At 45.3% G+C, this 22,160-nt stretch overlaps 8 protein-coding genes across 12 annotated transcripts; 5 read left to right on the top strand and 3 right to left on the bottom strand.

The window, feature by feature from the left end:
- The first annotated feature begins 1,836 nt into the window (after window positions 1-1,836).
- On the top strand, window positions 1,837-3,487 carry LOC9649959 (PI-PLC X domain-containing protein At5g67130). Its single transcript, XM_002976920.2, has 7 exons — window positions 1,837-1,927; window positions 1,993-2,106; window positions 2,174-2,314; window positions 2,369-2,467; window positions 2,527-2,830; window positions 2,895-3,118; window positions 3,176-3,487. Exons 1-7 carry the CDS (start codon window positions 1,850-1,852, stop codon window positions 3,236-3,238), a joined length of 1,023 nt encoding a protein of 340 aa, XP_002976966.1. The 5' UTR covers window positions 1,837-1,849; the 3' UTR covers window positions 3,239-3,487.
- A 541-nt stretch (window positions 3,488-4,028) lies between these two features.
- Window positions 4,029-12,415, bottom strand: LOC9649957 (xanthine dehydrogenase/oxidase). Of its 3 annotated transcripts, none has more exons than XM_024681796.1 (35): window positions 11,938-12,415; window positions 11,800-11,885; window positions 11,298-11,742; window positions 10,909-11,239; window positions 10,743-10,852; window positions 10,527-10,694; window positions 10,424-10,465; window positions 10,305-10,364; window positions 10,067-10,257; window positions 9,937-10,015; window positions 9,754-9,889; window positions 9,651-9,703; window positions 9,488-9,598; window positions 9,390-9,440; window positions 9,200-9,337; window positions 9,055-9,153; window positions 8,863-9,004; window positions 8,647-8,819; window positions 8,372-8,590; window positions 8,167-8,310; window positions 7,946-8,115; window positions 7,840-7,892; window positions 7,673-7,749; window positions 7,549-7,623; window positions 7,365-7,481; window positions 7,280-7,314; window positions 6,834-7,203; window positions 6,401-6,778; window positions 6,243-6,338; window positions 5,907-6,186; window positions 5,681-5,841; window positions 5,503-5,627; window positions 4,713-5,455; window positions 4,456-4,519; window positions 4,029-4,395 (listed from the first exon to the last, which is right to left on the bottom strand). In XM_024681796.1, the coding sequence occupies exons 1-27, from the start codon at window positions 12,319-12,321 to the stop codon at window positions 7,035-7,037; spliced, it is 3,858 nt and encodes a 1,285-aa protein (XP_024537564.1). In that variant the 5' UTR covers window positions 12,322-12,415; the 3' UTR covers window positions 4,029-4,395; window positions 4,456-4,519; window positions 4,713-5,455; window positions 5,503-5,627; window positions 5,681-5,841; window positions 5,907-6,186; window positions 6,243-6,338; window positions 6,401-6,778; window positions 6,834-7,034. The 3 variants fall into 3 exon arrangements, with proteins under 3 accessions (XP_024537564.1, XP_002976839.1, XP_024537566.1); XM_002976793.2 differs by having other exon boundaries at window positions 6,261-6,338; XM_024681798.1 differs by having other exon boundaries at window positions 6,261-6,338; window positions 6,401-6,467.
- On the top strand, window positions 5,622-6,828 carry LOC9649958 (1,2-dihydroxy-3-keto-5-methylthiopentene dioxygenase 2). 2 transcript variants are annotated; one of them, XM_002976919.2, is made up of 7 exons: window positions 5,622-5,658; window positions 5,721-5,820; window positions 5,891-5,985; window positions 6,062-6,176; window positions 6,238-6,362; window positions 6,443-6,510; window positions 6,574-6,828. In XM_002976919.2, exons 1-7 carry the CDS (start codon window positions 5,644-5,646, stop codon window positions 6,623-6,625), a joined length of 570 nt encoding a protein of 189 aa, XP_002976965.1. In that variant the 5' UTR covers window positions 5,622-5,643; the 3' UTR covers window positions 6,626-6,828. The 2 variants fall into 2 exon arrangements, with proteins under 2 accessions (XP_002976965.1, XP_024537584.1); XM_024681816.1 differs by having other exon boundaries at window positions 5,891-6,176.
- Window positions 12,416-12,523: 108 nt separating the features above from the next.
- On the top strand, window positions 12,524-14,275 carry LOC112348713 (pentatricopeptide repeat-containing protein At4g02750-like). Its single transcript, XM_024681756.1, has one exon. The coding sequence runs from the start codon at window positions 12,524-12,526 to the stop codon at window positions 14,273-14,275; it is 1,752 nt and encodes a 583-aa protein (XP_024537524.1).
- Window positions 14,276-14,325: 50 nt separating this feature from the next.
- On the top strand, window positions 14,326-15,525 carry LOC112348733 (probable carboxylesterase 18). Its single transcript, XM_024681810.1, has one exon. The coding sequence runs from the start codon at window positions 14,335-14,337 to the stop codon at window positions 15,448-15,450; it is 1,116 nt and encodes a 371-aa protein (XP_024537578.1). The 5' UTR covers window positions 14,326-14,334; the 3' UTR covers window positions 15,451-15,525.
- On the bottom strand, window positions 15,431-17,988 carry LOC9638422 (putative CCA tRNA nucleotidyltransferase 2). Its single transcript, XM_024681805.1, has 16 exons — window positions 17,670-17,988; window positions 17,483-17,613; window positions 17,302-17,422; window positions 17,200-17,252; window positions 17,104-17,153; window positions 16,953-17,051; window positions 16,787-16,896; window positions 16,610-16,728; window positions 16,495-16,558; window positions 16,358-16,441; window positions 16,243-16,305; window positions 16,065-16,194; window positions 15,867-16,010; window positions 15,723-15,817; window positions 15,546-15,665; window positions 15,431-15,495 (listed from the first exon to the last, which is right to left on the bottom strand). Exons 1-15 carry the CDS (start codon window positions 17,934-17,936, stop codon window positions 15,567-15,569), a joined length of 1,629 nt encoding a protein of 542 aa, XP_024537573.1. The 5' UTR covers window positions 17,937-17,988; the 3' UTR covers window positions 15,431-15,495; window positions 15,546-15,566.
- LOC9649956 (thiamine phosphate phosphatase-like protein) lies at window positions 17,979-19,164 on the top strand. The gene is made up of 5 exons (XM_002976918.2): window positions 17,979-18,168; window positions 18,230-18,351; window positions 18,436-18,634; window positions 18,696-18,826; window positions 18,882-19,164. The coding sequence occupies exons 1-5, from the start codon at window positions 18,031-18,033 to the stop codon at window positions 19,003-19,005; spliced, it is 714 nt and encodes a 237-aa protein (XP_002976964.1). The 5' UTR covers window positions 17,979-18,030; the 3' UTR covers window positions 19,006-19,164.
- Window positions 18,902-19,950, bottom strand: LOC9638421 (FAD-linked sulfhydryl oxidase ERV1). Of its 2 annotated transcripts, none has more exons than XR_002993151.1 (5): window positions 19,632-19,937; window positions 19,482-19,577; window positions 19,309-19,421; window positions 19,170-19,247; window positions 18,902-19,116 (listed from the first exon to the last, which is right to left on the bottom strand). XR_002993151.1 is itself a non-coding variant. In XM_002976791.2 (5 exons), exons 1-5 carry the CDS (start codon window positions 19,943-19,945, stop codon window positions 19,008-19,010), a joined length of 702 nt encoding a protein of 233 aa, XP_002976837.2. In that variant the 5' UTR covers window positions 19,946-19,950; the 3' UTR covers window positions 18,902-19,007. The 2 variants fall into 2 exon arrangements, 1 of the variants encoding a protein (XP_002976837.2); XM_002976791.2 differs by having other exon boundaries at window positions 19,640-19,950.
- Between the last annotated feature and the right edge of the window lie 2,210 nt (window positions 19,951-22,160).

Genomic DNA, 22,160 nt, shown 5'->3' with positions numbered 1-22,160 from the left:
GTGCAATTAGCCTTGACCTTGTAGTGTTGTTGCGGTATCTACTGCTGTTGTGGCTACCTCATCTCGTTAAACTAATCAGCCAAGGGTGTGTCACTATCAAATGCATAGGTGGACTCAAGAAGACTTAGCTTGTACTCCTCTAGTTCATTTAGACTAGCCTCATCCTCTTTATTCTGTTGAGTTTCTTGGCCGTGATCTTTTTGGCCTAAATTTGCCTCATTAGTTGTATCTACAGTCAATAGTTTTGCAACATTTGTAAGTGCATTGTGTGCTGGACTTTATAGCCTATAAATTGTGAAATTTCTTCCACAACTTCAACATCCATCATTCGTTTAGTGTCGTCACTTTCCCGATGCTTGAAGAGATTTGTATCAGCATCAGAGTTATCTCTATAGACATAGACAAGTCATAACTCTGTTCTTGATCTGGGTGTGGTGTTTTATCACTGTACTTGCTGCATTTAGCTTTTTTGTAGCATACTTAGCCATTGGATTTTTGCGGAATGAATCTTGGAGGTCTCATAGTTTGGATTTTCATTTCTAAAGGGAAGTTTTTTTTAGAAGAGAATTTTTGTTACTTTAATTTGTATTGTCAAGATTTTCCTTTACATCCACATCCCTAGTTATCTCCCTTATGAGAGATATTAGGTGGTGGCTCAATGGCAATGTGAGGCATGAGATTCTCTTAAGTTGTGTAATACTTGTAAATGTGCCGCAAAAAGATGAAGACTCTTATCTTCACTTGCCTTCCCTTGCCTACTTATAAGGCAATATTTTTTATTTCTAGTACAAATCTATTATAGGCAAAATGAGCTATATTTATTTGCCATCCAGTCTTGATAGCTTCCAATAGTGGGATTTTAATAGATAAGGGTTGTATATAAGCTAAGGTTTTTGAGTTAATCAAGTATGCACATTTCTAAGGATTGAGTTTAGTATATTTCATAATTAATAACCATGTAACAGCATTTTTTGTTTTCTTAAGCAATATTCTAGCTACCATCTAATGGTTGTTATTCATTTAGATTAATCTTGTATTTATAATTTATTTAAAACCCTTTCTAGTATATTATTTTTTATTTTATCATCTAATGGTTGATATGCAATAAGATTAATTTTGTATTTATAAATTACAACATGCTTATAATTATAAACTTTATTTGATCAATTAGATTAATAAGTAAGAATAACACTTACTATTAAGAAAATTAAACATTGCAATGTATAACAATTTATTTTGAGTAAGAAACAAGGAACATTAACTATAGCCCAAAAATTTAACTCTTAAACATATTTATAATTTATATACATAATATTAATCATATTACACTTAGTTTCTAAAATAAACTAGAAAGGATTTAGGAACATTTATAAATTGTAAATATAAATTTAATAAAATAAATAAAAACTGTTAAATGGTAAAATCCTAGAATATTAAAACTTATTCTAAGTCTTGCTTAAACAAACCAAAAATATTGTATATTTTTATAATAATTCTTATAGCACCCAAGATAAAATTTCTAATAGTTGTGACTAAACTGGGACTAAACTATGAAGTATAACTGATAATTAATGAGTTTGATACTCAATGCTAAGAACAAATAATCTCCCAGAAATTAATTTTAGAACTGAAAGGAAAGATTGCATAATTATTGAATTTAAAGTATGAAAGTAAAGTCTATGAAATATACCAATACTTATCTATAATACAAATAGCAGATACTAAGAATATTTTCTTTAAGATTAAATTTAAGAAAGCATATTAAAACCTCGTTTGTTGGTCCAAGATGATTGTCGTGTAGTCTAACGACGGCATTTTTCTAGGGGGGAGTTAACCTAGAACCAAATTCATGGCTGAGGAAATGCTGCCATTGGTCCTCCTCCTCTCCCTCCTTGGCGCCCAAGCATGCTCAAATCACTCATGCAAGGTAATTGTTCTATCCTATGTATCCGTTTTCATGCAAACTTTTCCCATCTTTATCCTTCCTGCAAGATTGGAGAGAGATGTTTCAATAACGAGGACTGTGCCACTGGTCTTCACTGTAGCTCCTGCGCAGCCGCGGGAATCATAGAACCCATTTGCATACGCTCTAATGCAACGCTGCTGGTATTCTACGCGTTCCTGGCTAGCTAGAACTTCCATAACGCTTTCATTTATTTTTACTTTTTCAAAGGCTCGAACAGATCTGCCATTCAACAAGTATGCATGGCTTACCACCCATAATTCTTTTGCAATCTCAACTGAGAAGCAAAGATTTCCAGTCCCCAGATTTGCTCCCACTAACCAGGATGACACCGTCACGAGTCAGCTCCAGGTTCGCTCAATATCCTCTGAAATGTTGAAGCTTTTGTTTTTTGCCACTATGCAGAATGGAGTGAGGGGTTTGATGCTGGATTTATACGACTTTAAAAATGATATTTGGCTCTGCCATTCTTTTGGAGGGATATGCTATGATTTCACGGCTTTTGTAAGTCTAAGCTGCCTCTGGACCTTTGTTTTACATTTTTCTTGCCTTCTTTCCTTTAGCAACCGGCAGTAGAGACGCTGCGCGAGGTTGAGGCTTTTCTAGCAGCAAATCCTAGAGAAGTTATCACCATCTTCATTGAAGATTATGTTCGCACCCAAAATGGTGTGACCAACGTCTTCAAGGCGGCCGGGCTTGACAAGTTGTGGTTCCCAGTCTCAAAGATGCCAAAGTCGGGTGGAGATTGGCCAACTCTAGCGGACATGATTGCAAGCAACCAGAGATTGCTCGTGTTCACCTCGTCACAGGCTAAAGAAGCCACCGAAGGCATCGCTTACCAATGGAGATACACGTCTGAAAATCAATGTAAGCTTGCAGCAAATCCATCTCTTTTCCTGTGGAGTCATTGTTAAACTTGTGATTTGTGTAGATGGGGACGATGGGATGGAAAATGGGAGTTGTAGAAATCGTGATGAATCGCCACCTTTAGCTTCTCGCTCCGTTTCACTTTTCGTTGAGAACTATTTCCCCACAACTCCGTTTGAACCGAGGGAATGCAAAGATCACGGCCAGTCCCTTTTCGCAATGCTCGACGTTTGCGCGAAATCATCTGGAAATCGATATGCAAACTTCCTGGCAGTGAATTTCTACGCAGTAAGTCTAAGTACAAATGAACGCCATTTACATGGTTTGCTCTCTTTTTCTTGTCAGCAAAGTGAAGGCGGTGGCACATTTCAAGCCGTGGACACTCTCAACTCAAAACTTATGGGCTAAGATAAACATCAACATTCTTTTACTGAAAGATAAACAACTACTTGTAGGAAGGATCGTGGCACACACACACTTCCTCTGCTGTTTCTCTGAGGCTTCATGTTAGAATCCTGCTATTTTTATAGCAGAGAAAAGAAAACCAAAAAAAAAAAGAGAGAAAATCTTCTTGACTTGAACTTGCATGTGAGTTCATTCCTAGAAGACTTGATTGCAGGCCCAGCAAACAATAAAGTCATCTGCTGCTTGCCATGATCTTTTTCCCTTTCAGTTTGTCAAGTCTTCTAGGAAGACTTGACACCACCATACTTGAAACATCATGCAGGTAACTGCCACTTCAACTCCTGCATTTCCTTTCTTCCAAACACCCCATCTCAATCAGACTGTAAGAAACCTCATCCTGGTGCCCATGGTCGGTAGTTTCATGTAGCTTCTGACTTTCCACTAAATCCAAACAATTCCTAAACTATTGAACTACGACTCCTCACAACATGACTTCATTCAATTTTAATACATGCACATATCTAGATATTTATTGCAAGTATCACGAAAAACACCAAAGCTTTTCCCGAAAACCAAACCAGAATTTGGCTCATATAATCTAGAACTAGAAAAAGCATGCTCTATAGGTGGTGTGATGATAAGTTCCCCTCGAATCACAAAGAGTCTATAATATCAACCCTTTCGAGTTCGTGGTGGCGAGGCTTTAATTCACGCGAGCGTTTTGTAGGAGTTCCAGGGGTTTAAGCCATGCAAATAGCTATTTTGGCAAGCCGTGCCATATACTTTCGAGGTAAACTTCGACTCCGTCGTAGAATCTTTCCTTAGTTTCGTGTACTTAAGCACCAGATCCGTACGTAAGCCGAATCGTCGCTCGTATACGTGCCACCCAATGCCGATCCAAAGAATATAACCGGCCTAGAAAGCCGAGCACAAACATGTGAGCGCTCGGTTCCACATGCTAATCTCACATGGGGGACAACATAGACTTTCTCATGCTGTTTCTCTCGGAGTTTCAGGCTTGGAAAATCAATCGCCTGCTCTTCTCGTTTGCGCAGATCTTGTCAAGCGTGATTCTCGTACAATCACATCGCGTAGCATCGTAGAAACTGGCAGCCGACTCCCAGTACCCCGCTAGATCCTGCGACGTTTTGCGACGGCTCCTGGAAAAAGGACCACATCGAAATCAGCACTCAACTCCGGCTACCCAGGAGACCAAGTACCGTTTTACTTGAACTGATAGTGCTATAGTAGTCTCCCTCTGGGAAAAAGAAGCTCTCCCTTGTCCTGCAAATGCAAGCAATGAGAAGCCATCATGGTACAAAAACATGCCAGGGGAAAGAGTAAAGAAACGCAGGCACGATACTTAAATGAAGCGTTCAAGCCAAAAAAAGAACACAAAAAGACCACGGGCAAAAGCCTCAACCGTCCGAGAATCAATGCATGGCATGAAAAGCAGAAGCAGAAGCGATCTTTGTACCTGATGGTTTGTAGCATGTCCGAGAAGGAAAGCTCTCTCTCACCACCAAACAGCCGATCGATCCAAGTTGCAGCAGCAGCAGCGTGTTGGCGAGCATTTAATGTGCATGCAGCGAGGCCATTGAATCCACCCACGTGACGCCATGCTACTCGCTCGCACCGTCTCGCTCCAACCTGATCTCTTGTCCTCCATTTTCAGCTCTTTGTTTTCTTCCAGCCATTTGCTCCAATTCTGTTCGTTTTTCCGTTATATCAGTTGCCTGACGTGAAGCAGCACCCGCACCGGCAGCAGCCACTACTCCCCTTTTCTACGTCGAAACTTAAGCTTGCATGTCGGTTTTGCTTTCCTCTCTTCAGCCTCCTTCGATTCGTCGCGAGTTTTAAAGTCACCCCCACTCTGCTTCGTTTTGTTTTTACTTTTTTTCCCGTCTTCTTTCCGTCCGTCTCCATCACTTCCATTCCTGTTTCCATAACTTTCCTCGGAATCAGCGAAGAGCAAACTACTCCTGCTCGCGACCGGACCATAGATGTTGCTTTTCTTTCTCTTTCTGCTGCCGCTGCTGGTAGCTACTGTGCTTTGCTCGTTCCCGCATTTAAATCCCAGCATTGCGGCTAGGACTAGTCATAGCAGCACTGGTGCGAAGTGTTATCTTATGCTCGTCCTTGGGGCCCCCACTGGACCAGTCACCGGTCTTCCCCTTCCTCTTGAGCTTTTCTTGTGTTCCTGGCCGAGGTTAAAGCCATCTATAAAAGAAGACACAATGTGAGCGGCGAGGAAGAAAAAGTCCCACCTCGAGCAAGTCAACTAGGCCGCACCACTGTTTAAGCTCCTCCGACTTGTCACTCCACCTTTGTCTCGATCTGCTGCTTCCCCTCCACGATCTTCAAAATATATTTCTGCTCCTGCTCTTCTCTTCTGCACAGAAGCCAGAATGGAAGCATCGAAAGTAAGCTCTTGTGTTTTTCTACCTTCGAATTGCAGCTGACTCTTGTCTGGGGGATTGTTTAGTCGGAGATTCAAGCCTGGGAGTACAACAGCACCGACGAAAACGAAAAGCTTGCTCACAAGTATCATCCAAACCGCGCCATCCCTCTCTCTCATGTGCATGGTAGTCTTGAAAGTAGCATATCTGCAAAGGAGAGAAGCTAACGCATTATAAAATTTCTGGTTCTTCACAGGCCTGGGAATTCTCACCTGGAAGCTAGATGTTGATAATTGGGAGTCCGACACCGAGCTGAAGAACATAAGGAGCGACCGCGGCTACAAATACTCCGTACGTAGCCACGCCGCCATCGTTCTCTACTTGCTTTTTCCTTTCGATCCATCAATGTTTGACAATCTCGTTGCAGGAAGTCATAACGGTTTCTCGAGAAGCGATGGTCGACTTCGACGCCAGAGTGAAAGGTTTCTTCAAGGAACACATGCACTCCCAGGAGGAGAGCCGTCTCATTCTCGATGGCAGCGGTACAAAGCTCTGGAAAAGCAAAGAGAGCTCAGCGAAACTCAATAACTCTTGTTTTTGCAGGATACTGGGATATCAGAGATTACGACGACAAATGGATCCGCTTTTACGTCCAGAAAGGCGACCTCGTTGTTCTCCCTCCCGGCATGTACCACAGGTTCACTCTGGACACAAACGATTACATCAAGGTAGGCCTCCAAACACCCAACGATTTCAAAGTTCTTACGGCTGATCGTTTCTCGTTTCTCGTTCTTCTTCTTCTCTCCAGGCACTGCTGCTGTTCACGGAAAATCCTGTAAGAACACAGCACCAGCGATCAGACGACAGTGCAGCCAGGTAACCCAAACTTGCACAAAATCTAGCCGAACAGATCTTCCAAAACGCTTCTTTGTTTTCCAGGAAGCTGTACGTTGAAAAGTATCTACTGCAACAGCGAGTCAAGGCACAGTGATCGACGTGTGAGAGTCGACCCGGCCATTTTCCTGCTATGTACTATAGTAAAGTTGCGCTGATATTTTCTTTCCCTGCCCCTTTGTTTTTCTCCCGAGAGTGTGTTTAACACGGGGAGCTTGCGAATAGATGTGAGAAATCTATCCTCTCGTCCCTATAATGTATACCTTCCAATCATATAAATATCTTACTACCACTTGCAAAGATACCTGTGGATCGCGACTCCCAGAAGAAGAATGTCGCGACTCGCGCGCTCTTTGATTGATAATTGCGAGCGCGGCACGGCGCTAGCGCCCGCGACACGCTGCATTTTCACCTGGATTGACGATCCTGGATGGAATCGCCGCGAGCATTCTTCTCCCCCAAGCATAAACCCTAAAATAAAAGCCTTCCCCTGTTTTTAGGGTTCTTCATTTATTCATTGAAAAGAGCTCTCGAAAGCTCACTGACGAGAGTGGAAACTCAGCCGCGAGGGCTACGTTTTGTGGCGTTGCTGGAGAGCTGAGAGGAGACCATCCATTGCCGCCATTCCACTGCGATCTGGCGGCTGCGAGAGCTTGCGACACTGCTAGCAAGGCACTGCAAACAGCAATTTGCAAACACTTTGTCAGCTCAAACTCAAAAGTTTTCTCTTTGAAGATTGTGAGAAACTTGCCTGCAAGCCGTGCCATAAGGAGGTTCTCCAGAGAACTAGAGACACTTCCAAGTTAGCAACAAGTGAGTTCGACAATGTTTTGTACCTTTGAGCGAAGGAAGCCGGAAGGATTTTCACTGTTAGGGAGGAGAGCGGTGTTGAATTCGTATGGAATGTCCCTGGCAAATGGTGGCTTATACTCCCAAGTTCCATCAGTTAGAAGCTGGAAAAATAAATAAATCAAGAACTAAGAATAAGAAAAGAGGAAAACAGTGGAGACTAATAATTACCTTGCCCGTGGAAGGATCATAGTGGAATTCTTCTGTAAGGAAGTAGCCGAGTCCTTGAATAAAAGCGCCTTGAACCTGTGGAAGCTACTTGTTAATTCCAGTGCTAGCGCTGTAGAAGTCTTACCTGGCCAATGTCAACGGCCGGATTCAAGCTTTTCCCGCAATCGAGTAAGACATCCGCACGGATCACGAATGTTTCTCCTGAAACGGGACGAGAAAAAAAAAGAAGAAAGGACAAATTTGTGATGAGTCGATCACCTCACCACTAACCATAATACACAAAATACAGACCCGTCAGAATGTCAACTTCCACTTCTGTGACGCCGGCTCCGAACGACGTGTATCTGTTTGGAAGTGTGTAAGAGCACAAAACTCGGGAAGTAAAAGGAACACTTACTGGGAAGGACCGTCTTCAGCGGCAGCGGGATACACGCGGCCGCGGGCTTGAAGGTCAACTCCAGAGCTCACTGCAGCGCTGATGAGATCCTTCCAGGAGCAACTCTTTGATCCCGAGACCAACATGGTCTTCACTCCACGAAGACGGTCGACGAGTTGAGTGCATCCATCCTGCGAGAATATGTGAGTACAAATCCAGATCTGTGAATTCTTAAAGCTTACATGCACGGCCTTTGCGCATAACTCTGAAGCTACGGAGCCACCACTTTCCGCGACGTTGTTGGCGACGGTGGTTGTAGTTGTGTGCACAGCAATATCTTCCATGGAGACATCTACTTGCAGAGATCCAAGGGTCATAGCTGCTACCTGAAAAGAATCCAACCAGCATACGAGATAAACAAAGCAAAACAGCGACACGTTTACACACCTGAGCAACCTTCACGTCAAGGCCCTGTCCCATCTCGCATCCAGAGTGATGGATGCTGATGCTTCCATCCGGATGCACATTGATTAGAGCAAGATGCTGGAGGCCATGCCACTCTGCGATGAACTTCACAGGGACAATTGATATTCCACGCTTCCTCCAAAGGTTGCTCGAATTATATTCGTCCACTTGCTTCGAACGGATTAAATAGTTACTTGACTCCTAAAAGCTCGAGAGGTAATGCACCAGAAAAAGAATATTAAAAAGTGAAACATTACCTTGATAGCGTCAAACACTAACTTTGCATTGCAATAGTTAAGCCGTTGCCCGTTCAAAGAAACGTCGCCTTTCTCGTACATGTTAATTTCGCGAACTTGATCACGAGCAAGGCCTAGAGTAAATGCAACATGATCTAATGCCGTTTCAATCATAGTGGTGGTCTCAACGAAAACTGCAAAAGGATCTCAGAAAAAATAAAATACTTTTTTGCAAACCTGGGCCACGCATATATGTGCAAGCTGGTGTATTTGTCCGTGCAATTTTCGTCTTTAGATCCCAGTTCGGAATTTTGTAAGCGCCATCTATAAAATTTGGTAGCGTGGAACCAGTTGGATACTCAAAATCGAAGTGAGCTCCCTGTTCAGGTTGAAACATCAAACAAATAGAGACAAGTTTTGAGAGCTCACATGATTGTTGATAATATCCATTTTCACGCCAGTGATTTGACCATTTTTTCTTGCAGAGATCTTGTATTTGCAAAAGTAAGGACTGCGACCACCTACAAGCTGTGGCATTTTTAAGTGGAGAAACTAATATATTGAAAATGTCAACCTGCATGTTGGTGCTAAGATCCAGAACAAGTCGTACGGGCCTCTTGAGCAAGTCTGCCGCAAACGCACAAGCCATTGCAATTAACAATGACCGGTTGATTTTCGCCCCATATGCTCCTCCAATTCTCTTGACAGATACCTGAGAAAAGAACCTAGTTCACAAGAAACAGAGGGAGACAAGTTAAACTTACCGTAATTTTGTGTTGAGGTCGATTGAGTCCAGCACTGACGCAGCTTTGGACCTTCCAAAATGATTTTGTTATAAGAAATGCATCATGGCATCACATACCTTCGAGGGATTTTGAGTGGACGAGTACACTTCAATGAAACCATCCTCTGACGGTACGCATACTGCTTGTTGGGTCTCCAAATGGAAATGGTACTGATTGCCAACGCTGACCTGTTGTAATGCGTTTAGTTTGGCACAGACAAGTTTCTCAATCCTCAAATACCTGGCCCTCTATTAGAATTGCCTCCGAATCACTAAATGCCTCCGTCACGGATCCTGTGAATGATTCAAAACAGGTAAGTCGACTTAAAAAGTGGCGTGTGTACCTTGTTGAAATTCAAGTTCTCTGTCCTTGTTATGAAAGAAAGAATTGGCAGAAACAGCATCTTCTATTGTAATAATTGGTTTCTTGATATCCATATACTGCACGTCAACTAATGTCGCAGCATAATCCGCCACTCTCTGGTAAGTCTCTGTTAGATAAGAAAAACAGTAAATAAGAAAGGCACCTTCGACTTCGCAACAACAAGTCCCACTGCTTGGCCACAGTAAAGAATGTCGCTTGTAGCAAACACTTCTTCGAATTCACTGTACCATGACTCTTCTATAAAGCATGAGAAATCGTAAAGCTGAACTTACTTCACTTTGTTGTTGTATCCAGCACCCGCTAAAGTTGCAGCTGAGATAAATGTTACCACTCCGTTTTCTGCGAGTGCTCTCGCAGGATCTATGCTTTTTATTTTTGCATTTCCAACCGTAGAAATTACATATGTTGCATATAATTCGTTCCCAAAGTTGAAATCATTCACATATTTCAGTTCTCCTGAAGCCTGGATTGCACAAGGATTACAACAAAAAAACCTTTGGAGCAAAATACCTGTGACATTGCAGATAACTTAGGCAGAGGTTTGGAGACAGGATATTGTGAGGGGTCGCCCTGTCATTTAAAATCCAAACACGAGATCACGCACAAGCTAACAAGACCAGCATGTGTACCTTATCAAAGCTTTTTGTTCCAGACGTAATTGGCCAGGAGAACTGCATATTTAAAATTAAGGACGTGAATAAATCAGCAAGGTATAGACATTTCATCCGAAACCTCTGAGATTGACGACTGCAACGTGCTGGGAACGCGATCCTTAGGCCACAAAGACAATATCGCTTTGTAGAAATATGCTGCCACTAAAGATGTGCGATAACTTGTGTTTCCATAAGAAGGATCCATAACAATCTCTTTCTGGAGTATTTCGAGAGCACTGTCGCAAACCTGTGGACAGAATCGAATCTGAATAGATAGAAGAAAGCAGAGGAGTACCTGGGGATCCGTGAAAGATTTTCCCCACAAAAAAGCTTCTGCATTTTTAGCTCGGACAGGGAAATGACCAACTCCTCCATAAACAATGACTGGAGCGCTTTGAATCAAGCCTGAGACGGGAGCCATGGTTGGGATGTATGAAGTATAGGAGTAAACAATTGCCTACCTTTGCTACTGTTGACGTCGAACCTGAATGCAGCGTTCAGTAGAGCATGAGAGTTCACTCGCCGGAGAGCAACTTTATAGGTGAGAAATCGTACACTCTCTGGTAGCAAAGGAAGAAAAATTTCCACAATGACAATCTCGTCCACGCTCGGGAGCTTGAAAAAGTCTTCGATGGTCAAATCTTTCCGAACTGCATCGGAGAGAGCGATCGTCAAAATTGCTTCAGCGGCAAAAAGTAGGACTGCTACGTCCGATACGAAGCCCAGATTTTGATACGTCATCATGAGATTTCCAGCAACAGTTCCCATGTTTCGAACTTGATGTGTAGCGATCTGTGCCACAACATACCTTTGGTTAGAACGAGGAAAGAGATGATCGAAAGAAACATACCCGTTTCACGTGTTGCAAGAGCGACCGATAGCTCGAAGAAACTTCTTTCTTCGAATTCAGCACTGCTTCCATGTCGCTCAACGAAGCTGCGCCACCGAGCCGGATGCCACGACTGTCGATACTAACACGCCGCATCTCGTCAATGCAGCTGATGTCCACAACAACGCTCTTGAACTGTCGAGGATAAACTCCACTCGACGTGTTCCCACAAACGAGTTGCACGTCGTGAACGGCATTGCTCCTGAGAACCTTGTACAGCGATGTCAAGGACGAGACTCGGAACCACGTCACTCCACCCTTGCTGATCTCGAGCTCGTCGTCTTGGCGAAGCGAAGCCAAGTTCTTACACGTTGGTACTTCTTCGATGTCTCCTGCGCTGCATCCATCTCCGGAAGAACACGCGAGAGACTGGAAAGCATCCAAAATGGGACGATATCCAGTACACCTTCACACAAAACCCACGTAAGAAACTATCTTGGAAAATGGAGGAACAACACCTTACCTGCAAAGATTTCCATCTAGCTGATCTTCCACTTGCTGCGGCAGAGGATTTGGAGTTTCAAGCAGCAAGCCATACATATTCATCACCTGTGATGAACAAGAAAGAAAAATCCAAGATAATCATACGTCGCTAGCTTACCCAGCCAGGCGTGCAAAATCCACACTGCGAGCCATTGTGCTTGACGAGCGCTTGCTGGACGCGATGCAATCCACCCTTGCAGCTCCCAATCCCCTCCACAGTCGTGACGAGCATCCCATCCACCGAGCAGAGCGTCCGGAGGCACGAATTTACCGGCCTGTGCCGCAGCAGCACCCCATCGCTCGATCTAGGCGAGGAAATCACGACGGTGCAAGCGCCGCATCCCCCTTGCCGGCACGGCATCTTCAAACCTCGCAGCAGCAGATTATCGCGGAGGAAATCCCCGAGGCTGGCGCGCGGATCAGCGTCCCGGACGACGACGAGCTTGCCATTGACAGCGAATCGGAGCTCCTTGCGCGAGGGGAGACCGTCGTCGAGCGCCATGTCTCCCACAACGAAATAAAAGACCTAGCACAGCAATAGAACGACGATCACATCCTTTAGTTGACAACGACGAAGAAGACAAAACACCAAGAACGCAGTGCCTTTAGTCTAGAGCTACTATACTGGTGATTGGGACTAGCGAATCCACACGAGGATCTCGCGCTTCTCGGCCAGATCTAGCGACGATTAAGCTTGATTTTCTATGAATGCGCCCTCTACGCTCCAGCAACGATCCCAATGCGTGCGCGCCATCGCTGCCAGCGCCAGCCTCGCGGAGCTGCGAGCAATCCACGCTCGGATCCATCGCCCGGATCTCTTCGTCCTCAACAAGCTCATCCAGGCCTACGCCAGCCACGGCAGCCCGCTCGATGCCGCGGCGGTCTTCGCACGAATCGATCCGCGAGACCGGGATTGCTTCTCGTGGGCGCTGATGATCTCGTGCTACGCTCGCAATGCGCTCTTCGCCGAGGCCAAGACGATCTTCGACGGGATGCCCGAGTGGAACATGGTGGCGCTAAACTCGATGCTTGCAGCACATGCCCAAACAGGGCATTTGCTGCAAACCAACGAGTTCTTTGCTCGAATGCCAGGCAAAGATCTCATTTCATGGACCACGATCCTGAATCTCTACGCGCAAAAGGAGAGATCTACGCAAGCCAAACAGATTTTCGATGCAATGCCGCTCGTGAATCTCGTCTCGTGGACTGTGATGCTCCACGCATATGCCCAAAGAGGGCATTTTGGGCAAGCTCAAGAACTCTACTCGCAAATGCCGCAACACGATGTTGTATCTTCCTCCCTGATCCTGGGAGCTTCTCCCAATCCCGACGCCGCGAGAGAGATCTTCGACGCAATGCCGATCCACAACACCGTCTCCTGGACGGCGATGCTCGCGCGCTACGCCCACAGCGGCCAAATCGCCAGAGCCGAGGAGATCTTCCACTCGGTGATGCGCGAGCGCGACCTCGTCGCCTGGAACGCGATGCTCTGCGCCTACGCCAGCGCCGGAAACACGCCCAAATCGATCGAGACCTTCGCCGCGATGCCCTTCTCGAGCCTCGTCTCGTGGAACGCGATGATCGCCGCGCACGCCCAATCCGGCCAGATCGAGGAAGCAAAGTGCCTGTTCGATCGCCTGCCGGAGAAGGATCTCATCTCCTGGAGCTCGCTCCTGGCGGGATTTGCCAGAGCCGGAGACACCGATCTATGCCAGAGATTCTTCGACGCTGCGCCGGAGCGAGACACCATTGCCTGGAACTCCCTCCTCCTCGCCTACGCGCGCGCCTGCGATCTCCCGGCGGCCACCAAGATCTTCGACTCGATCCCGGAGAGAGATCTCATCTCCTGGAACGAGCTCCTCCTCGCATTCGCTCAGAGAGGGCATTTGCAGCAAGCGCGAGATCTGTTCTCGCAAATGCCGGAGAGAAGCATCGCTTCCTGGGGGACGATGCTCGCAGCCTACGCCCAAACCGGGCACCACAGCGATCACGTCCTCGCCCTCTTCTTCGATCTAAACCTCGAATTTCTCCCCCCGGACGAGACCTCGCTCGCATCGCTGCTCATCGCTTGCGGGCATCTGGGCGATCCCGAGGTGGGCGGCGCGCGATTCCGCTCCATCGCCACCGATTTCGCGATCACGCCCACCAAGCAGCACTACTGCTGCGTCGTGGATCTCCTCTGCCGCGCGGGGCACCTGGCCAGCGCCAGGGATCTCATCCAAGCAATGCCCTTTGCGCCCGATCTGTGGGAGTGGTCGTGCTTCCTGGCGGCGTGCCGGAGCCAGGACGATCTTGGCAGCGTTGTCGCGGCGGCAAATCGCGTTCTCGGGCGAGACCCCCGCGCCTACGTCTTGGTCGCGAACGTATACTCGCAAAGAATCCCCCGCGAAGAACACTCGCAAAGAATCCACCGCGAGAATGGAAGAATCCCCAGCGAAGAACACGCGAAAAATTAATCTCCATTTCGGGCAAGTCTCGCGGATAAGTGGCCGAAAATTTGCAATAATCGACTGCCATGATCCCGCCCAGGTTCATTACTTCTTGGCCTTTTCCTTGTTCGTCACTCGCAAGTTTTGGAAGCTCTTGGAAGCTCTTGGCTATGGCGGCGGCGCTCTGCGATGGCGGTGGCGCGCGCCTGCCGCTCTCGCTTCGCCTGCTCTCCGGCCTCATCAAGACTGCCAACGCGCTCATCCGCCGGAGCGACTACACCATCCGCCGCTGGCTGGGCAGCATCGAGGAGATTCGCTTCCCCGCCCTCTCCATCCCGATCTACGGCGTCTCCACCAGGGACATCGCGGCGCCATCGCTGGGCGATTCTTGCTGGGCCAGGCTCTTCATCCCCGACGACGCCGCCAAGAACACTAGCTCCTCCGCGTCGCTGCCCGTCGTGATCTACTACCACGGCGGCGGATTCGCGGTCCTCCGCCCGGATTTCCTCCTCTACGACATCTTCTGCCGCCGCCTCGCCAAGATCGCGCGCTGCATCGTCGTCTCGGTGAATTACCCGCTGGCGCCCGAGCATCGCTACCCCGCCGTGCACGATTCTTGCTTCCACTTCCTCAAATGGCTGCGATCCAAGGAAGCCAGGGACGCCCTCCCAGCCTCGGCCGATCTCTCGCGCTGCTTCCTCAGCGGCGATTCGGCCGGCGGCAACATCGCCCACTTCGTCGTGTGCCGCGCCGCCATCGCCGAGGAGCAAGCCCTACTGGATCCACTGCGCGTGAGAGGTAGCATTCTCATCCAGCCCTTCTTTGGCAGCCAGGAGAGGAGCCCCTCGGAGATTGTGCTCCGGAATGGGCCCATAATCAGCCTGGAGATGACCGACTGGTATTGGCGGGCCTATCTTCCCGACGGGGAAGATCGCGACCACCCGATTTGCAACGTGTTCGGCCCACGATCGATGGACATTACGGCGCTTCCTCTCCCGCCAAGCTTGGTTTTGGTTGGCGAGTATGATCTCCTCAAGGACGCACAGATGAGCTACGCGCAAGGGATGGCCGCCGCCGGGAAGAAGGTCAAGGTTCTCTTGTATAAGCGTGGAGTTCATGTCTTCCACATCTTCTATCGCCTCAAATCGTCGCGCCAGTGCTTGAGTGATATCGCGCAGTTTATTCACGAGACGCTGGCTTGATTTAAATCTTTGGTAGCTAGCAATGGTTGTATTCTTCGCAAAAATCTGGGAAATGGAAAGAGCTTGAGCACGAAACTGGGAAAACTTTCACTCACTTGGACGGTGAATCGCGCAGATTACTTGTTTCCCTTCGCGTGTTCTAGTTTGAGCCACTCTCTACACTCTCCCGCTGTTCCAGTCGGGTGTGCGAGCTGCCACTGGATTGACAAGTCCTTCTGCATTGCTCGAATACATGAGTGGAAACCAAAGTGGATTATAATCTATTTACTTACCAGGTGCTTCACGGCAGGGCCTCCCTTGAGCTGGAACTCCGCCATTATTTCCTTTCCATCCAGAAGAGGCTTTGTGTTCCATGACTCGTCCAATCCTGTATATTTCACTCGCACCGTGCTCACTACATATGAAGTTCACTTTACCTTGCTTCGAGATGAAGTCCATGACGGAAGTGCACACCTTTGCTTTCTCTTGCGCATCCCAGGCTTGGTTTTCTAGCAGGTCGTTGAGTGACGAGAGTACTAACGCTGCCCGCCACAACTCCTTGATTTCCATGAGTTCCAATCCTACAAAAATTCGATCCTCAGCGCATGAGGAACAAACCCAAGCAAAAGCGTCACCTGCTTCTAGTCTTTGGACTTCTTCCCGAGTGTTTGCGGCGGCATGAGCGGTAATTACTTCAGCAGCATCTGACAGAAGAACATCCTCGAGCCTGTCAAACTTTCTGGCGGATCGATGCAAGTCCACAACCTGAAACAATGTGTTAGTAGCAAATATCGATATACATGAAGAACCTACTCCGTCCGCATCAGCATTCTTAAGTTTCAGAGACTCTCGTATGATGAAGCTTGTGCTTGGAAACTGCAAAGCTGGAACAGTCAGTAAAACGACTTATTTGAGCATAGCTGCTAGCCTTCTTCCGCTTCTTTCCTTCGTATGTTGAATCCTGTAATGGAAAGAGGAGGGCAGCTAGCAAGAACTTCAACTTATGCTCTGCCTGCCAGTTAAGCTGCTAGTCAGATATGTGACTTTAAAATTAATCGAGCTTACGGTCAGTTTAACATTGACGAGCTGAAGAACGTCCCATGCAGCGTGAATGTGCTGCACACACAACCTGGAGATTGCAAACCAATAAGCACAACACCAAAACCATTGAACGGTCTACCTCTCCCATCCATCTACTAACAACGGTGCCGGTGGGGTAAAAACAGATCGAAAGAGCTTCAAGTCAAGCAGGAGTTCCATCGCCTGAGTCGGATCATTGCCTAAAAGCATAAGCTCGACCTGATTCAATCGAACGAAAGATATCAGAGATGTTTCATAGGGAGATTCAAGGGTATACCTCATGGCCTATTCTTTCTCTGCTTATCTTTCTTTCGAGAGCATCCCTCACTTCACCCGTGGAAGCCGCGGCCCGAAGATCGTCTTCAAGCTCAAAACCAAAGCGTGAAGCTGGAAAAACAATTGCTTCCCGAGATAAATATTGAAGTATCAAACAACATTCTTACCAAATCGAACAGATCTCAGGACACGCAGCGGATCGTCGAGAAAGGTTACGTGTGGCTCAAGCGGTGTTGCGATTACTCCGACCTTTAAGTCCCGAAGACCTGAGAGTGGGAATAAATGGAGTTTCCGATTTGCAGCTAAAAACACACTTGCCTCTATCCGTGTGGTCCTCAACGTGCCCAGTGTTGATGTTGTAGAACAGACTGCCAAATTGGAAGTCAGGTCGCTGTAAGTTGGGACGAAGTTTACCTGTTTATCGTCAGGTCCCTGCGCTCTGCGTCCTGCTTGGGAGTTCCAAATTCCTGTAGCCAGAAGCAAAAGATACAAGGACTCGAAAAGCAGCATTCTTACCATGGTAGAAGGGATCCGGCTATCATCAGCATATGTCTCTGCTCGAAGGTTGACGAAATCAACCCAAACATCTTCGATTTTCATTCTTGCAGTCTCTAGATGCTTCGACTGATCAGGATTGCTGGGAGGGAAACAAAAGGACAGAAAAGGTTGTCTCCATGAAAAACTTATAGACGCTTACCTCAGTATCACTCCCACGCTCTTCGTCTCCTCGCCAATGCTCTTCAAATACTCGTTCACCTTCTCGCAGAAATCGCGACCAAGCATGTTGTCCAGCGCAATATCGATATCGTAGCAATCCTTCCCTAGGAGCTGGAAGAACACGAGAATCAAACCAATTTTCTTCGTTTGGGACTAGAATCTCTCACCTTGTCACGAACCCATCCGCCGGCGACGCGCAGCTGCGTTCCTAGGCCGAAATGCCGCTCGACCGCCAGGAGCCTGTCAAAGATCTTCTCCTCCTCGGCGCTTAGCTTCACCGTGTCGCGAATTTCGACATCCATCCTCTTCCGCTTCCTCGCGGCAGCGTCCGGCAGCGCGCACATCGAGCAGCGCGGTGCGAATCGCGCGCAATGCAGCCTCGCGGCGAGCAATCGGGAGAGCGCGAACGATCCCGGAGTGGCGGCAACGAGCATTGATGCCCAAAAAACCCTAAACCCAAATATAAGGAAGGAAGATTCTCTTCGAATAATCTCAGTAGACTAGTTCTCGAGAGCTTCTCTCGAGGCCATGGCGAGCTCCATTGTGGTGTTTGATTTCGACTGGAGCCTCATCAATTGTAACAGTGATACATTCGTGGTGGAGCAAATGGGCGCTTCGGATCTAATGCGTTCTTTGCGAAGAAGTCTCCCTTGGACGGATCTAATGGTAACGATGAATTCTTTCTTCTCTCCTGTCTGTCAAGAACTTTCTCTCTTGTTCTTGGCAGGATACTATGATGGTGGAGATCATGTCTCGAGGAAGAACTCTAGCCGAGATCGAAGCGAGCTTGCGAACAATCCCGCTCGATTCCTCCATGTCGAGAGCCATCAGAGCAGTAGCAGCAGCTGGGTGAGATTCGTTCTTATAAACTTAGTTCTTTCGGGAACTTTGCCTTGATCCACTCTATAAGTTCTAAGATCCAACTTCTTGCAGATACGAGCTCCAGATTATTAGCGATGCCAACACGCTTTTCATCCAAACTATCCTCGACAATTTCAATCTCACTCGATTCTTCTCCGAGATTCACACAAATCCCGCGAGTCTTGACGATCATGGCCTGCTTAGAGTCCGGCCGTATCAATCTTCCGAAGTTCCTCATGGTTGCTTGATTTGTCCTCCAAATATGTGCAAGGTAGGCCTAAATACATACAAAGTTCTTTCTTCTTCGTTTTCCAATTCTTTTTCAATTCCAGGGTCTTATTCTCGATAGAATTCTCAGCTCCAAACCAGCTGAAAATCGAGTAGTTTACATTGGAGATGGTCGAGGAGATATCTGCCCTTCTCTGCGGCTCAAAGTAAACGACCATCTTCTTGCTCGAGTCGAGTAAGTTGATCGAACAACTCATGCTTTTAACTTTCCTTCTCGTTTCTGGCTATAGATTTCCCCTGGCAAAGCATATAGAGAACAATCGTGAGATTTTCAAAGCCAACCTCCATCTCTGGAGCTCTCCAAAAGACATTGAAAACCATTTGCTTGATATACTAGACCTCAGGGCGACGTAAGATCAGCTCTTCATGCTGTGTAGGCGGCCATGAACATCACAAGCGCCGTCGCAGTGGAGCGCACCCCATCTCGCATCCACACGCTCGCAAGAAAATTGAGGCTTTCCAAGACTGTGCGCATCAAAATTGTTATGCAAAACCAAGAACTTTCAGATACTCTCTACCTTCTATTGACAATGTTGTGTACTCGACACATCCACTGCGATAGATCCACGCCAGAGTTAGCGCGGACAGGATTCGATCTACACAGGAAAAAAGAAAAAAAGAAAGACTTTTAACAGCGAAGTAAAAGCTCTAGCTTACTTGAGCACTTCTTTGAAATGATCCGCGCATTCTTTGCAAGGATACATTCTCGAGATGATCGCCATAAGCTCTCGCACGTCCTTTTGCTGCTGTCGTGTTGGCTTATCTGGATACTGCAAATCCAAAGAAACTTTCGTTCGGAAGAGCAAAGAAATTCGGGGGATCCAATATACCTGAGCTGCGAGACTGTGAAGAAAAGTCCATGTAGCTCGTCCCAGATCTTCTCTTGTCACAGGAGATTGTAGCGAAGTTAAATCCGGTTGTAGCTCCTGGAAGTTTAATTCCAACTGAGAACGATAGAGAGAAGAGTGGCTGGCACTTACAGACTCACATCGTAATCATCCAGTGGCAACGGCTCAATTGCGCTAGATTTTTGCGGAAGGGAATCGCTAGTGGCGATCAGGGACTTGCCAGTGGCAATCAGGGACTCGCCGGTGCCGATCAGGGATTTGTCGCCAGCGATCCTGGCGAAATGCACACCTTTCCATCGCCGATCCTCCTCGGGCGCAACAAGCCAGTGGAAGAAATTTCGCCCCGCCTCCACCCAATGCAGCAGCTGCTGCCGCTGATTCACGCGGCATTTGGCCCAGCTCGTGTTGTCACCGCCAACACAAGCGACCCAGCAATCACCGGCCATGGACGAACCCTAATATGGAAACAAGCTTAAGCATTTATTTTACTTTCTAGGGGTTAAACATCTTGAATCTTAGAATCTTGGATCTTATGGTAATTTTTAGCCATCTTTTAAGGGCCAATTCATCCCACAGCAGCTGGTTTTGGATTGTCCTCTTGTGTCTGCCGTGGTTCCACCAATGCTGCTCCACATTCTGAGAGCTGTGCTATCACCTCATTGGATCATATAAATCTTCCCAGAAAATTGGAAAATTTCCTTCTATTAAGTTTTTTATGTGTGTGTATTTTCCATATTTCTCTATCACACTAAAACATCTATTTAATTTTATTTAGGCCAGCATAGCTAATAATTCCTTAGAAGTGTTATGATCTATAGTATATTCTACAAATTATATCTTACAGTTAGCTAGCTCGGCTCAAAGGGCATATTTTCAATCAAAGTTTCTTCTAAGTTTATCTCCAAGATATTAATCATGTAACAATAATGTCCTCTAATGTGAGAAGCACCATAATTATACAGTATTGACAGGATTTAGATATGTGTTTGTATGATGTATGTAATCTACTCACTGAAGAAATAGCTGACTACCTCACTCTATATGAAATTTTTAATATGAGAATTGGCCTGTCAGTCTTAAAATCTTACAATATTTTTAATTACTGTTAACTATTATAATTACATGTTGCCTAATTAAAATATTTCTTTGATCTATACATACCCTTAGAATATTTATTTCTGAAACAAATAGGCTACATCTTAGAAAATGAATTCTTCCACAAATATTAGCTGATTATTTCTATGTCTAAATTAAAATATAAATTAGTAAAAAATGGTATTAAATTTTAAAACAAACTACTATAAAATTTATTAAATTTATAAATTTATAAATATAATATAATACCTCTAAAAATAAGAGATAAACTAATTAATACATTTATTATTATTTATAGTATTTGTTGCCCATAGCTGTGTATTTGGTGATATTGAAGAATATATTACTAAATTGCAATCATCTTGTAAACTAAGAAAAGTTGGTAAAATACAAATTAACTGCTCCTTACTTTTACAATATATATTTATAGACCATTCAACTATATTTATTTTTGAATATAATACTAAGTTACCATCATTTTGTAATCTCAAGTAACATTGGGTAATAGTTTTTTTCATAGTTAAAGTTTGCCATAACTTAGTTTTTCCTGAATATAAAACTAAATTGCAATTTAAATGTAAAAATAAAATATTTTTAGAATTTGGAGATATCAAATAGTCATTTGTAAATAAAGTATGATGAGGTTTATGTTTAGAACCGCTATATAAAGTACTTTTAAATATATTACAATCCTCAAGAGATTGTGTACTTTGAATATTATAAATTTCTGATTCATAAGAGCCATCTCGACTATAATAAATTTGATATTGTATAGAGGTTAATATTGCATAACTTGCAGCAGCTTCTATTATTTTAAGGGAATTGTAATTTAATAAATTTTTAAAACTATTATACATAGTTACCCCTTTTATTCTTCTATTTGTACTTCCACTTGATGCACAATTTGGAGGTCTTCCTATAAATCGTGATAATTTTATGGTTACTATTCCTAATGATAAAGGTATTGTAATAGCATGTGACCAATTTTCTGGATAATCATCTTGTTGACTAAGAGTTGAGATTATAAAATCTATAGAATTTACAATTGTTTTCATATCAACATCATTTGTGCTTCCTTTAAATCCAAATTCAATTGATGCACTCTCAATTTCAAAAAGAAATAATATGAAAATAGAATAAATAAGTTGGTAGATTACCATTATGATGTTTCAAAATGTAACCATATTTTAGTTAAGTTGTATTTTAGCATATAAAATAAAACTGCTTTTGACGACCAATCCTAATTTTTCTGGCGTAATCTTAATTTTGTCATTCCAATAAGAGTAAGACCCTTGACTTTTGAAAAACTTATCATTGACCAAAGAGAAGAGTCCCTAATTAAGGAGCCTTTGGCTTGCATAGATATTCCTCACTAGTTGCTACTACATGTAACTAGTTCTTGGGGAACTAGTGTAGGGCTCAATCAGGCCTCAAGCATCATTCTTATGCTTGCCCACATGCACCCCCAAAAGAGCCACCAAAGTGCAAGAAAAACTTACAAAAGCCTCACAAGAGAGGACCCAGCCAAAAGAACACAACACTAGTGTTAAACTCACTCTTAGATAC

Source organism: Selaginella moellendorffii, unplaced genomic scaffold (genome assembly GCF_000143415.4).
Source record: "Selaginella moellendorffii unplaced genomic scaffold, v1.0 SELMOscaffold_32, whole genome shotgun sequence".
Taxonomy (NCBI): Eukaryota; Viridiplantae; Streptophyta; class Lycopodiopsida; order Selaginellales; family Selaginellaceae; genus Selaginella; species Selaginella moellendorffii.
Note: the sequence above shows the minus strand (reverse complement) of the source record. Positions and strands in the feature narration are given on the sequence as shown.